Source organism: Gopherus evgoodei, chromosome 8 (assembly GCF_007399415.2).
Source record: "Gopherus evgoodei ecotype Sinaloan lineage chromosome 8, rGopEvg1_v1.p, whole genome shotgun sequence".
Taxonomy (NCBI): domain Eukaryota; kingdom Metazoa; phylum Chordata; order Testudines; family Testudinidae; genus Gopherus; species Gopherus evgoodei.
In genome coordinates, this window is record NC_044329.1 from 91,748,241 (window position 1) to 91,764,204 (window position 15,964).

At 41.0% G+C, this 15,964-nt stretch overlaps 1 protein-coding gene across 1 annotated transcript in view; it reads right to left on the bottom strand.

The window, feature by feature from the left end:
- LOC115656063 (cystathionine gamma-lyase-like) overlaps positions 1–15,964 on the bottom strand; it is a 42,623-nt gene that overhangs the window by 11,626 nt on the left and 15,033 nt on the right. Inside the window, exons 4-10 of the mRNA XM_030572334.1 lie at positions 15,395–15,504; positions 14,553–14,684; positions 12,284–12,341; positions 10,210–10,287; positions 6,448–6,600; positions 6,065–6,186; positions 4,166–4,218 (exon numbers count right to left, since the gene is read on the bottom strand). Coding sequence (XP_030428194.1) covers positions 4,166–4,218; positions 6,065–6,186; positions 6,448–6,600; positions 10,210–10,287; positions 12,284–12,341; positions 14,553–14,684; positions 15,395–15,504 — 706 coding nt within the window. The remainder of the gene's footprint in view (positions 1–4,165; positions 4,219–6,064; positions 6,187–6,447; positions 6,601–10,209; positions 10,288–12,283; positions 12,342–14,552; positions 14,685–15,394; positions 15,505–15,964) is intronic.

Consider the following 15,964-nt stretch of genomic DNA (forward strand, 5'->3'; position numbering starts at 1 on the left):
TGTAATAGTTCATGAATGTGGTATTTTGAACTAATTGTGTTATCTGCTGCTTGCAGATATTGTGAATCATAGTTTTGTCAGGAAATGTATCCAAAAAGGGGAGGCGTGGTTATTTGCAGAAAGATGTAACTATCAAGACAATGCAGAGCAATTTGCTTTGAAGCCCTGGCTCAGCCCCTGCTTGCTGGGCCTGCCAGACCAGCTCCACCAGGAGGGACTCAGCCCCTTGGAGAGGGAAAGAGTCAAGCAATCTCAAAAGGGTTTACACACACAGATACTTCTTTGAGGGGATCTGACACTTAAGGGGGAGGATGACCCCTGGGCCTCTAGAGGTCAGGGTAAGACAGGGCTATCTAAACCTTTAGGTAAGATAGATATGAACATAGACAATTTTTAAAACAAACAGTCTTTCATATCCTATGGTGCATTCCTACTGTTAAGGTAAAATAATACTTTGTTTTAGGAAGGCTGTGGGGGGGTCACTATATTCACCACTGACCACATCTCATGAAGGGAAGAACAGCAGGTAGCCAAAACCCAGTTGGATCTACTGATCAGTCAGTCATGTTTGGTATCCAGGGCACTGTAGCCTAGCACGCAGGCTGAGAATGGAAGAATCAGGGAATTCCACCACAAGGAGGTTAAAGACTTGAGACCTAAGATACGGAGGGGGTGCACTGAAGAGTCTGGAAAAGGGGACAGACATAAAGCTTGCTCTGAAGTGTGTCACTCCCCTCCAGCTCTGTGCCCCACCCGGCCACCTACACCAGGATTTAGGAGGGGACGCTTAGAAGCGGGAGTGCAAGTAGGCACCCTGTACCTGCAAGAGATTTCTAGTAGACTGCGGTGGCCAGGGGAGGGTGCAAGGCTGCACTCTGCTCCTTTCAGGCTAGGGAAGGCATTCATTCCTAGGGCTTTAACAGCACAATCCATGTACTAACAAACTTAAACAAAGCTTTTGTAGCATGTGTAGTGCTGTTTTATGTTGGTCAGGAGCCCTCAGGAGGTGGCAGGGATGGAAGCTATTTAAATAAGTGGTTTTGGTTCTTTTTCTCCCTATTAGTCTGAATTATCTATGACAGTATGAATGTCATAGATAAATCATTAGAGGAATGCCTCTGCATGCACAGACCAGAGGATGTTTGGATTCTGATGTCAGCCTAGTTCTGCAGCTTGACAGGAATCAGTGGTGTTGTCTCAGTGTAACTGAACACAGTATTCTTCCTTGCAGACAAATTAGTCTAACATGCATTTTGTTAACTGGAACTGGAGAAGCAAAATAAAAAAAGAACACAAGGGCCTCATGTTCGAGCTTTGTGGGTGAGAGAAATACAAGTGAAGATTATAGTACTGGACAGTGACAGCCTTAAACCAGCTGCCTCCGGAATCTGCCAAGAACTTTGCTGAAACTATGTTCCTCATCTTAGCAATGGTGCTAAGACTTATCACACATCTGCCCACCTTTATCTGAATGAAGCTCCTTCTGATCTGACAGCTCAAAAATTGTCAATTTCATCCAGAACAATTTACAAACTTGGAACCTAATCCTCTAACCCGTTAATCGTTTGATCAATCCCATGAAGACAATGGGATTATTTGCATAACTATGGACCATTTTTGTGGCAAAAGTTTCAGGAGTCCATTCCTATAAATGAAGTTGGAGCCCCCCCCCCCATTTGAAATATATTTGGGTACAACAGCATAATGCAGTTTAGGATATATTCTACTTAAAATTGTTTTTTATTAAATCATACATATGCGAAAATGGCTCCTCACCCAAATCCCATATAAAACAAACAGACTGAACACTACATATTTGGGGGGGGAAGTGAAGAGTTAAGCATGTTGATGTTCGTACATACAACACACCCATTTCAGCACTGCACTGGAAAATATAGTTGAATGTAATTTTCTATGGAATTTGAAGAAAGTTTAACAGCCCCAATTGTTTTCTGCATTAATCAGTACCTAAAAAAGTTACATGCCTTCTAAGAGAAAAGAATCAGTCCACACTTACTGGGGGGGGAAAAAAATTCTTTCCACCTGGTGTTCAGAAGAGTGCTACAAGACACATACATAAGCTCATGAGCAAAGGGTGGAGAGGATAATGTGGGAGGATATGACCAGCAATAAATAAAGTCCCAAAGAGGCAGAGGTTCACAGATTTGCAAACCTAAAAACCACCTCATCACATAACTTTTTAATGTCCATAAACCTGGTAACCCCAAAGGAACACTGAAGCCCATTAACCTGAAATGTGTGGCAGTATGCTGTCACTGACTAGGCTCAAAAGGCTCATTCACAGCTGAACAGCTAAAAATTAAACTTGCTCTTTTAGGCTAAACAGTCATATCACTGGCTCCATCTCTGTTCCATAACAGAACAAGACTCCAATGGGGCATGGTGCTGGCACAGAGGGTCTCAGTTTTGTGATTTTTCAGAATTTCTTGTCATGTACATGAAATAGCTGGTACTTACGATTAAGCTATTTCTCTGCACGTATATTCATCTTGGTATCTGAAGTTATGATTAGCAGCTACGTGTTTGCTCTTGTGGTAATGCCCACAAGTTATTTAGCCAGCACATAAAGGGACGAGTCAAGTTGAACAGCTCATTAAGGAACACTTAGCTCACAACAGACCTTGGAAAATGCCTGTCTACACTTAATGGACCTTTCCTGTGAACATTCTAACTACAATATGGGTGGGGGTGATGGACATGTAACTTGCCCATGTGACTCCAAATACCATCTTTCACACTGAGAATAGATTTCCCTTCACTTGGAAGAAGCAAAAAGGCCCTGGAAACATCTCCATTTGCTTCTTTCCTGTTCCAGTTTCTGGACAATGAACATATACTAATAGGAGCGTTCTAACCAAGGGACTGAGGACTTCAAGGTAATCTGGAGCCTTCATATTCCTTGATCCTTTGCAGATGGACTTATGAGTTGCATATGGTACACAGACTCTTCTAGCCTCATTGACTGCTGATTTCTCTCCTGCCTTGCAATGGACAAAGATCAGATGTCTGCTCTGCTGACTCTCTCACCTGAGTCAGCAGCCTTTGATACCTATGGTATAAGCAACATAGCTCTTGCTTGAGTGGTTCTGTTTTTTCCTCTCCAAATGTCAAAGCTTGTTCCCACTGAAGTCAATAGCAAAACTCCTTTTGTTTTCAGTGGAACAGGATTTGGCCCCAAGAAATCAGAGAATGTGATTTTGATCAACTGCTTATCTGTCTAGAGATATTCCTCATGCATGTTCTGCCAGGCTGATTTGATTGCCCCTCCTCTATGTCATGTTGAGGAAAATAATAAAACAATGTGGGCTGTAGTTCTATCAAGATGCACATGGCACAAACTGTTTTTGCCTCTTTTCCATCAAACCCAGATTGCAGAGCATCTTTGCTTTCTCAGTGCCTGGCGGAGAGCAATACTTAGATAAAGGCAAGCAGGCAGCTGCTTAGCTTGGACATAAGGGAGGCACTGATAGTGTGTTAAAGGAAAATGGGGTGATTATCCTTCTTTCATTTAAAAAGTTTCCAGTTTGGGGTGCTGCTGGATCCTCAATGACACCTGGAAGTACAGGAGGCACCAGGGACCTAAAATATCATTTTACAACTGCATTTGTTTAACACATGCAGGGCCATGTGGGGAGGTCACGCTCCCCCCACTTGCGTCCCTCCTATGAGTGCAGTACCGGCAAGAAATGATTTCTACTTGCACCACTGCTTAGAAAGCAGCCTTATGGCCATCTTCCACAATGACTAAAATAGGGGAAATCTCCATCAGACAGAACCATGGCTTTTAGGGCTACTTTCTTCTATTGTGATCCTTTTACCTGGCATTTTATGGGACTGGAGTGGAGGTAAAGAAATCACGGGAAGGTCTTGGTGACACCATACTGTACCATTCAAAGCAAGAGAGTCTTCCATTATTTAAATTCCTAAAATAAGATCTCATCACTGCTCATTTCTTGACCAGCCATAAAATGCTCATATGATATAAAAATTAGTTCTGTGGTGCTTGGCCACAAAGTGAAACATTCAAATTTTAAACACTACACAGCTTCAAGATGACCACAAAATTCAACGGAAGCTTTTCTTCGACAGTATGCACAATTTAAGAATTGTTTCATCTTAAATCTCTACTGGAAGACTGACTTACGGATGTTCTGCTAGGCTTTCATATCCTCCCAGACTCTCAGCCAGCGTGAGAAGCTATAGCAGGAAATACAAAAGTTCACTTTGAAAAACTGCTTGTTTATTTGAAACAAAGGCAAGAGGATTTAAAATAGCTACATTGTAGAGGAAAAGGCAATTACATTTTATAATTTACTTAATTTTGCAGTAGAATTCGCTGAACTAGAAAACCACAAAAAACTTTCATACCATGGAAAAAATATTGGATGCAGTAAGAAAAAACAATTGGTATGTAGTTTACTAGCAAAATGTTACTGGATCTGAAAACATCTGGCTTAACTTGCCTAAAGAAGAGAAGGAAGAGACAGTAAGCAACTCAAGGGAGAAATTTTTGTCAGGGCTAACCAGGCTACACCCGTAAGCTTTGAGTACAGTCAGAGTGGGGATGGGGTGAATCTCTTGGGGGCGGGGGGGGGGAACAGAACAAAAAAACCCAAACTTTAAATTGAAATTACTCCCTCCTCTCTCTTTGCCACATCCCTCACCTGTCCAAGCTATTAATTCTTCAGGTTTCACGCCCCACTACACTTTCTGGGCCCAATCAAGGGCAGAACTGATGGAACACTGTTTCAGAGGTATTTTACTTATGTTTGCAGCCTTACTAGAAGCAAAAAGGTCATGAGATTCTTTTCTCTCAAGATGCCTCATATGATTTTGCAAACCCAGAAATTTGGAGGAGAATCCAAACTGCTGGATACTTAACAGAATTCAATTGCTGATCTTTTGAGGAATGCCCACCATCCATTAAAGGTCTTCATTAATCACTGATCTTTAATCATAGATATGTTCTTGCACTAGATGACAAAATGCTCTCTACGTACTCTGCTGCATTCAGAAATATACACTAGATGTGTGTCTGCTGAGGATGCAGCAACTGCTGTCAGGATCAGTATGCCTGCTTTTGTTCCTCTTGCCTCTTCTGCATTCAGGAGTAATCCACTCCTTGTATACCCAGTCTATTTTAGAAAACACTTCTTTTCTTAAGCATCAGACCAACAACTGATTAGTCAGGACACTGGGGCTGGAGGTAAAAACACTCAGAGGGAGGTGAATCCTTGATTCTGGAATTTGATTCTCCCTATTAAACAAACAGAGACAGAGACGGCTGACCTTCCAGAACAGGATGAAAGACTCATTTTTGTACTTGAACCTTTGTTTGTGGGATGTTATCTGATTATGTGAAATTTCAGTTGTGATTTTATTTGGGAGTGAGGGCTAGTGGTGGTGGAACGGTCTGGGAGAAAGAGAAATCCTTAATTTGCCTGTCAATATAGATACTAATTGGTTCCGTTTTAAAAAATTTACCAAACTTTGTGTGTCCAGAGAACAATAGCCATGAACAAGTTAAATGATGACATTTAAGAAAAAGGGAGCTAAACAATGCTTTAAAGCTCATGTTACAAGAACACCTGTCAGGTGATCTGCCAGAGAGGCAGCACTTCCTTTTGGAACATTGATCATGAAGAAGTCTCAAAAGGCATTTTCTATTGTCAAGTATTTTAAAATGTTCTAGCAGTGTTATATCAGAAACAGTTCTTCTGCTTTCAAGTGCATTAACAGTTGTTGGAATATATGCAAATACTTTCAGTAGCAAAACATGGTTTAAACTTGCTATATAAGCCCCAGCTATGATTGTAAACACTTCAAATGGGCTGATACTTCCTTTTCTTCCTTCTCGTTACTGTCTCATCTCATAATTATCCGTTATTTAGATTGTACCCAAATAGATTAGAAGCGTCCCAAAAAGATAGAAAGGGAGTCCTTGCTTTGAAAATAACCACTTCCTCTTTCACTCAGAACCCTAACTGAGTCACAATCAGGTTCTCTTACAGAATTAGTTTACATTCATTTGAAGGGAAGTTACCTTTAAATTCTTGAGAAAGATTTCAGCCTGTTCAAGATTTCCTTTAATATAAAAGGCAACCATCCCAGAACAGCCAGTGGACTGACGCTTCATTACCTCATGCTGAGGATGCGAGGGCAGTCCTGAAATTAGTCACATTCTGAATAAAACAGCTTATACAGTCTTAAAATTGCATCAGAGAAGAGCAAGCCACACTAAGGCACATAAAAAGCAAACTTCAAGTGTTAAGCAGCATAGAATCACCTGCAAGATAAATGCCTATGATAGAGTAAAACTTACATATCAAATTCAATGGATGTATCAGCAACACCTAGGAATACAGCACCCTATACCAAACAGAGCCAGAACCAAAATATCTTCTCTTCGGAAATCCTGCAACTTACCAGGATAAATGACTTTTTCTACCCGGGGATTTGATTCAAGGTACTGAGCAACAGCCTGCGCATTGTAGAAATGCTGCTTCATCCGGATCTGCAGTGTCTTTAAACCCCGATTGCAAAGGTAACAGTCAAAAGGAGATGGAACTGCTCCAAGGGCTATAAAATAGCACAATATTACAAATATATAAAAAACCTCTTCGGCCTTATTGAATAAGGTCTTAGTTTCCAAACTGACCCCTGATGTTAACAGATGCAATTCCCATTGATTTCCATGGGAACTTTGCCTGTTTATACCAGCGTGTAATTTGGCCCTATATCTGGAAACTCAAACATAGTACTCTGATACCACACTAAAAATATTCTAACTTTAAAACAAGATATGGGGGAGAGAAAAATAAAGACAGTTTACCTCCTCCTCCCCTCCCCCCAAAATATAAAAGAGTCAGGCAGGAGATAAAACACTGAAGACTCAGGGATGAATCTTATCAGACTTAAGGCACTCCCTCAGATTACTTTGTATTTGCCCTGCCTCGTGTACTTAATTCAATGGATAAAAATGAATTTGTGAAAATACAGACAAAAAAATGCAGCTGCCAAAACATAAGATTCCTAACTTATCATACAAAAATCACGTGTGCGCGCTGAGTGCTAGGGTCCTGAGTCTAAAGGAAAACAAATCGAAAAATGTACACCAGCTACATAAAATAATTTATTAATTATATGCCTCTTTATATATGTGTAAGGAGATATTTTGCAGGGTACTAGGGAGGAGAAAACAAATATTTAAATAAGTTTAGAAAGGTACTGTCCTGACAGCCCTGCAGCCAAAGCTCCTCTGTTTATCCACAAAACAGATACTGCTTCAATCCTGATCTGAAAGGTCTACCTCCAACAGATGAGGGCAGTTATTAATGGTTTGTAGCACAGTGGGGCTAGAGGCTCAGTTCTGTTGGCACTGTACAAACATACAGTAAGAGACAGTTCCTGCCAGGCAAAGCTTGCTATCTAGGACCCCGATCCTGCAAAGGACATACAATGCCTATTTTTATATGCGGAGTGCTCCCATTGACGTCCGTAGGACTACTCACAGAGCCTAAACATTAAGCATGAATGCAAGTCTTGCCAGGATCCCAGTCTCATTTAAGGCGTTTCTATATTCAGTCCTTGGTCACTGCTGAATTGGTCCCCATTAAAAAGGTAATTACCAAACCAAACCACAAACACCTTTGTGTGACAGACTAACGATATCCTGGACCTTGTGGAACCTTGTAGAATTAAGATAAATTTTAAACTAAGCTAAAACTTATTGAATTGGGGTTAATACTGTTAGGGTCCATTGTATTAACTATGTAATTGTGTGTGTGCTGTTTATAGAACCGTATGTACCTTTTCTAGTCGGAGGGGGTTGCTAATATAATTCCTCCACTATCAGCCCTTTGAGGCCACTCCCCTGGCAAGGTGCACATATACTAGTTCAAACTGATTCTTCAGAGACCAAACAGACAAAGAAAGGATTTTTGGATAAATAGCCTACTTTGTAATTGCCTCAAGGCCTTCTTTCTGATCCAGCAAATGGGCAGGGCCCTAATCCTTAGGGAAGAATTGGAAGGACTTGGCCTACTAAGACGCCATTAAACTGGGTGGCTGTTCTGAGCTGAAGCTGTGATTAACTTGAAATGACAAGAAACCCCTTGGGTGGAATACTGAAGATCCCATATTAGGGCCGGGATGATCACTGATAAGCTTAGTAGCATACGTTTTTATTGGTTTTAATATGTTTTGTCTGTAGTGCTTTTATCTTAAGAATAAAATAGGCTATGCAGGAAGAGCTATGTGATAACTTATGACTCTTATCAGTCTCTGTAGAGAAAGCCAGCAAGTGGGCAAGGCGAGCCTCTGCTAGGGAGAATACAGTCAAGGTAGGAAGTAGTGCAGCCTGGAAATACCCCAGTAAGAAGTGGGTGAGACATGGGTATCTACACAAGAAAGGCAATGGCTAGGGAGCTAGAAGCCTGAGAGTAGGTGCCCTTGCTGAATCACAGCAGGAGAATACAGGTACAATTGCCCTGAGCTGTGACACCTGGCAATAAACTGACACTATCAACTCATTTCACATAGGCTAATAGATGACTTGAGATGAATTTAAACACATGAGGTGAAGTCCTGGTCCCATTGAACTCAATGGAAATTTTGTCATTGATTTCAATGGAGGATCTTGTTTTACCAATTATATTAGACCAGTTGAAAACCAGCAGGATCTTATTAAAGGGGACAAGACAAAGATGCCACATTTATTATAACAATTTATGACTAATAACTAATATCTTAATTCTTACACACACACACATTATACCTATTACCTATACACACACACAAACACATTCACATTATACCTAATACACACACACACACACACACACACACACACACACTAGGTGTTCTGCAGCTGCTGCATAGTTACCAGTCCTGAAGATAGCTTAAGTTCATGGCTTGATTTTGCAGCTTGGGTTCGTAGCTTGTGGCAGCTAACTGGCCAGGAAAGCTGGGCACAAGGCTGAGCTGGATCTCTGTTGGGCAGGCACCGATGTTCTTCCATGTTGGCAGCAGATTGTTACCCAGAGTCTCTCATCTCGCCCTTCTTTTTTATAGGCTTTTAGTTTGGATTCAAAGTCTATAGGTCTTGCTGTGTCACGCTGCCTCTGGGTTTAGATTGATCACCCATCAATTGCAGGCGTGACTTTCAGCCTTGGACCTGGCTTTGATCTTCCTTCTGTAGTTCTCTTGTCCTTTTCTTTTTAGGGTGGATGCCTCTTACTTTGTTTAGGGCTGTTGTCTAGGTCTTCAGCCGTTGGTATTTGAACTTTATCTCATCAGGACAGGCTGGGGCTGGAGGTTGATTCCATCATTCATACATACCTCATTCACACATCTAAACTAATAAGATTACAGCAGGGTTTGCAAAAATGAAGGTTGGAGGAAGCTTTTACAAAATGGAGTGTGTTTTAAAATGGGGTTTGAATTACAATATGGAAAAGTTACAGTATAGGCAAGTGTAGTGAATGGTGAACAGAAGTTACATTAATAAAGTGAACAATTGAAAACAATTTCATTTATCAGTTCTACAATCTCACCCATGGTCTAAGGAACAGAGGCTTGTATAGAAGCATTTACTAATCCACTGGGCCATTAATTAAATTATGAATTAAAAGGACAATTAACCACTTTGTCTCCTGTTTTTCTGTTCTGACACTTGAAAATAAGAAGAAAATCTTTCCATGAATAAGCAGTGCAAATAGTGATAAACATATTAAACAGTGCTCTTCATCAGCAGATTTGAAAGCACTTTTCAAAAGGTCAGTATTATTTATCCCCATTTGACTGCTTGGGAAACTGAGGCACAGAGAAGCAACATGACTTGTTCAAGTCTACCTAGGAGGCTGCTGGCAGTAGGGTGACCAGATGTCCCGATTTTTGGTTTTTTTCCTTATATAGGCTCCTATTAGCCCCCACCCCGTCCCGATTTTTCACATTTGCTCTCTGGTCACCCTAGGTGGTAGACAGGAATAGAACCCAGATCTCCCGAGGGCCAATCCAGTGCTATGGACACTAGGCCACAATCCATCCCATTTAAATTCTTGGGTCATATTTGTAGCCTAGATACATGGATTTTATATATGTAAATACACCACATGCAAAAATTTCTGTTCTGTACAGGCATACTTGGATCAAGTAAGTTTTAAAGAATTTCCTGTGTTGGCTACTTACCATCTTGTAAGAATTTGAGCCTTTCATAGAGATCATCACAATTTACTGAAACCAATCCCATTACAACATCAGTGTGCCCTGAAGATAAAAGAGGAGCATTAAATTGTTAACTTGTTTGTAGTCAGGAAGCTTTCAATATATAAAGGGTTGGGGGCTGTTTTCTTGGTCCTGCTACTACATATTTCCTTTTCTGTTTTTGCTGTTCAAGACATCAGATATTTCTCCTCACTGCTGCCATCATCTATGCACTGACATTCAGGTCAAGATCCAGATTAGCCTCCTAGATCATGGTTAGTGCTATGCTCTGTAGCCGCTGGCAGAGCCTGCTTGTACAGTGGAACAGTTGGCATCTGCCCTCATCTCAGGGTATGTCTACATCTACAATTTTGCAGCGCTGGTTGTTACAGCTGTATTAGTACAGCTGTATAGTGCCAGCGCTGCAGAGTGGTCACACTTACAGCAACCAGCGCTGCAAGTGGTGTTAGATGTGGCCACACTGCAGCGCTGTTGGGCGGCTTCAAGGGGGGTTAGGGGAACGCGAGAGCAAACCGCGGGGAAGCAGGTCTCCTTCCCCGCGGTTTGCTCCAGTGTTCCCAGAACACTCCCCCCCCCCCCCAAGCAGGTCTCCTTCCCAGCGGTTTGCTCCGGTGTTCCCCGAACCCCCCTGCAAGCAGGTCTCCTTCCCAGCGGTGTGCTGTCGCGTTCCCTGAACCCCCGTGCAAGCAGGTCTCCTTCCCAGCGGTTTGCTCCGGTGTTCCCCGAACCCCCCTGCAAGCAGGTCTCCTTCCCAGCGGTTTGCTCCGGTGTTCCCCGAACCCCCCTGCAAGCAGGTCTCCTTCCCAGCGGTTTGCTCCAGTGTTTTTTGAACCCCCGTGCAAGCAGATCTCCTTCCCTGCGGTGTGCTGTCGCGTTCCCCGAACCCCCCTGCAAACCGCGGGGAAGGAGATCTGCTTGCACGGGGGTTAGGGGAACGCGAGAGCAAACCGCGGGGAAGGAGACCTGCTTGATTACCAGAGAGGCTTCCTCTGGTATGCTGGGATACCTGTTTATTCCACGGAGGTCAAGAAAAATGCTGGTGTTTACACTTGATGACCAGCGCTGGTGATCCAGCGCTGGATCCTCTACACCCGAGTTTCAACGGGTCTACGGCCAGCGCTGCAAACAGGGAGTTGCAGCGCTGGTGATGCCCTGCAGATGTGTACACCTCTTAAGTTGCAGCGCTGTAAGTCCCTCACCAGCGCTGCAACTTTGTGGTGTAGACAAGCATTTAAGACACCCAGTCTCTCTACTTGCCAGAAAATAGGTAAAACACCAGCACTTAACACTTCCGTCTAGCAGCTCATTTGTTGCTATGGAGCAGACACAACAGTAGATACACTGCTCTTAGCCAGTTTTAGTGATAGTGGCCACTACACGTTAGTGGCTTTTGTTCACTTTTTGTTAAAGTTTGATTTTTTTCATAATAAGTGTTTATAGCAGAGGTGGGCAAACTACGGCCCGCGGGACACATCCAGCCCACAGGACCGTCCTGCCCGGCCAAGGAGGGTCCTGGCCAGGGAGGCTAACCCCCAGCCCCTCCCCTGCTGTCCCCTCTCCTCTGCAGCCTCAGCTCGCTGTGCGACCAGCGCTCTGGGAGGCAGGGCTGCAAGCTCGGGGTGGCATGGCTGGCTCTGGCCGGGCAACGCAGTTGAGGGTCATTACAACCAATGGCTCTCAGTAACACAGACAAGAGAGAAAGGCAAAGAAGGTCCTGGATGGAGAAATCCTAGTCAACTTGCTCAGGAAAGAGCTTAGGTTTGAAAGTACAGTCCTGTTTCAGGGCTTTGTTGTTGTAATTAAATGAAGGCAAATCAGTTGGGCAATATCTGTTGTGTGTATGCTGTGGTCAGGAATTGGGTAGAAATACCACCCATTTATAGGGTTCCTCATACCAAGGATTTCTGAGGGTTCTTTAGACAGATATGGAGAACAAAGAGCATGAAGCAGCAATAGAAACTGATATTTTATGGCACTTATTATTGGTTTTAGAAAAAACCAAGAGAACATTTGAGCTATGTAATATTCAGACACTTACCATTCATGTATTTGGTTGCAGAATACATACAAATATCTGCCCCAAGAGACAAAGGACGCTAAAATGGAACAAACACAGAATATCTGATTTAACATTCTTTCACCATTTTCAAATCACAAACTACTCTCACCTCATCCCACAGAAAGCAGAAATTTGGTGATCAAAAAACAAGACTCAGGTAACAAGACACACGCAGGCTGGAAGTTTCAAAAGCACTGTCTCTCTCTTATTGACTTCAGTGAGAGAAGAGTTCAGGCAATGCAGAGCACTTAAAATCCTACCCTTAGTTTTTAAAATTATTTTATTTCCATTTACAGACTGCACCTACCAGACGGCGTATAGGCACATAACGAATAATAACCACTTCAACATGCTTACAACCTAATCAATGTTAACTGCACATACAAAATAACTTGCCCTAACAATCAAAACCCTGAGCCTCTTCAAAGAAAGGCCCAGGTAACCAGGCCAATTTGTTCATTGCATTTTTTTTTTTTTTTTACATTTGTGTCTGGATTGGTCTTTCACCTTAATGACACTGCCTCAGGAAAATTGAAAAGTTTAGAGCAGGAGCAACTGACAAACAGAATTCTTCACATTTGCTTCAGTTTTCAAATTGCTCTTCCAAGGAAAGAGTAATTGGAAATGACAAGACAAACAGCCGCTTTCTCTAAAAATGATCTGATTTTACATCAGTCACTGAATTACAGACTGCAAATTATTACTCTTTAACACTTATACTATGTTTGTTCAGCGTGTTAAAAGGCTAATGTAGTTAATAGATTCAGAACAAAAAAGTAAAAAATCTTGCTGTCAGACTATGTACAGAAGTTTGTATGGTCTTGCTGTCATCTCTCAATAATGGAATAGTAATTTAAGCACTAGTGCTTTCTTCTATATGCAACATATTGAAGTAGTAATAAATTCCTGAGGATAGTTATCCTCTCAGCAGTGTGTCCCAGTAGCAACCTTCAAGTGTTTAATACATTACCTTTTAATACTTGTCAGACAATCCTACAGAGTTAATCACAAATAGATTTTCTCTCTTGTCTAGTTAGTATGTTTGTTAACTTGATCACAAGTTATTGCATATATTACTCCTTCAACACATTCCCATACTGAGTCTTGCAGAAGCAACTCAGAGCCAAATTAGAAAAAAGATCACTACACTTTTTTCAAACTAGGGCCCAATTCAGCAAAGCACACACGTAAACTTTAAAGTACTTGCTTATATGAACCAGTGCCTTAAAAGGAAGAAAATGATGTACTACCTGGACAATGCCAAATCTCACGACTTTGTATTTGTGCAGACCTACTTTAATCACATACAAATCCGTTATTTTGCAGCACCTCCTAAATTTATGAAGAAATTAAAAAGCAAATCAAACATAACAATTCCTGTTCCCAAAATGCAGTAAATTAATCTAATTTTCATTAAATCAGATAAGTGTATGTGTGTGTCTTGGCATGAACTAGAAACTCTATTTTGTCTGAATCTTATTCACTATACTTCAGGATTTTTTAACTTGAAAAAGTATTACATGCTGCACAAATGGAAAAAAATAGGGGAGCTTTCTGTGGCCAAAATAATAAACTCCAAATTACTACAAATAATAACTAAAGACTGTGTAGCTGAGAGGTTAAAGGGTTTTTTCTATATTTCGAAGATGCTGCATTCAAATACATTGAGGTCGTAGTGTTAAAATATTTTGTTCACTTGTTCTCCAAATCAAATGATATTACAGATTTATATTTTTTTAAACAAAAACAATTAAAACACAGTGTAATGTCCAGAAAGGTGTCCTAGAGTAAAACAAACAAGACAGGAGAAGAATTCACCCATTTAAAGAGGAGTTAACTGAAAAAGCAACCAAATCAGAAAATCCATTTAAAAAGGTCATGTTAAGTCACAGTTAGAGAAGGTAAAAAATTAGCTTCACCAATTATCTAGGGCACTAGCACAGTGTTTTGATTTAGTGCAACCATTAACTAATTCGCCTCTTTGTTTTAACAGATCTCACATCTTTATATGGTTAGCTGGGTTTTTTCCAATTCATTCTTTAAATGGTGTAAAGTGCTTTGGATCAGATCTGTATTAGCAAGCCAATTGTGCATCACACTTTCAGCATGAAAGCTTTAAAACAAGGCCAAGAGCACACAGTTCTTCATTGATCATCCCTTCTGCCATTAGAAATCATTAAAAAAAAAAAGAATAAATAAATCCCTGTGTATCAACCTTCCCATTATTTCAGACATTCAGTCAGCTTACCTGGAAATATGCTGACATAAAGGTGTTGTCTACTACCATAATAATGTCTTTATGTTTATGGATGACATCTGCACAGCCTTGAATATCAACGACCTTCAGGGTGGGATTTGTGGGAGTTTCAAGCCAAACAAGCTGTAATTTTTCAAACAGAAATCATTAGTTTTAAATATCTGTAAATTACACAATGTACCATCACCTATAACTTTCTTTTTAAAAGGACACTTTTTCTTTTTCCACATATATTCTGAAGAGAGTACCAGACTGACAGCCTCACGTACTTACATCTGGGCCTGATGCTATGGCTCTCACTCACACATGCACCCTCCTTTCTTAGAATTCCTTTAGCAACACCTTTACCAATATAATCATGAATTTTTCTTCATATTTTTAAGAAAAGCTCTTAAAAATCATTAGCTGTATTTAATATTAGTTTGCCAAATGCCATGTTCCCATCCAGCTGTGCAAAGTGTAATTACTAAAAAATAACTCATGAAAAAGCAGCCTTTAACCATTAACAGAGTCAACAGCAAAACCTTTCCTCCTCAACCCAGAAAACCCTTTACAACATTCACCTCTGAACAAATCTTTATTACTAGCCCAGTAAAAAATGTCCCTCTCTCTGCATGGCCCCTGCAGTGTTCTGAATTTGCCACCCAAAAGCACAGGGTTCCCAAGAAGAGACTTCAGAACTTTTTAAGATCTGTGATTGTGCTTTCTGCCATAAATAAAAACCTGTCCTAAGAACTGCTACACTCTTATAATAAAAACAGCATTTGTAAAGGAACAAAACAAAATTATTCAAAACACACCACCAACGGAATTCAGAAGTATTCTTCCATTACCTTTGTATCTGGTGTGATTGCAGCCTCCAGGCATTCCAATTTGCTACAGTCAACAAAAGTAATCTTCACACCCATTCTGGAGGCTATCTTCCTGAAATATATGTTTGTACCTAAGATAGGAGAAACATTGTATTATGAAAGACATGTTTCTGCTTTACACTTATTTGACAAGAGAGAAGAAATTTTCTATGAACACTAGAGCACACTCACTGATTTTCATTTTATGGGTAAGAAAGGCTCAGGAGGGTGGGTGGAAGACAAAGGCAGGACGTTTTATGCAAAAATTAGACTAATAATTTTGTGTTTTTTAAAATACGTTTTAATGACTGGCTGGGCTATTCCCTTCCTGTATGCAATTCAAGCTGCCACTTTCCTCTTTTCTCTGGACTTGCCACCAGATGATTCGTGCCAAAGTTGTGTAATAACTTGTAGAAAACACATTTAACAACAATAATTCAAATGCCAGCGAAGTAACTATGTACAGAAGACCTGATTATATGGTAACTCAGAAGTCCCCAACGTGGTGCCTGCAGGCGCATTTATGTGCGCCAGCCTAGTGCCCAGCAGGAG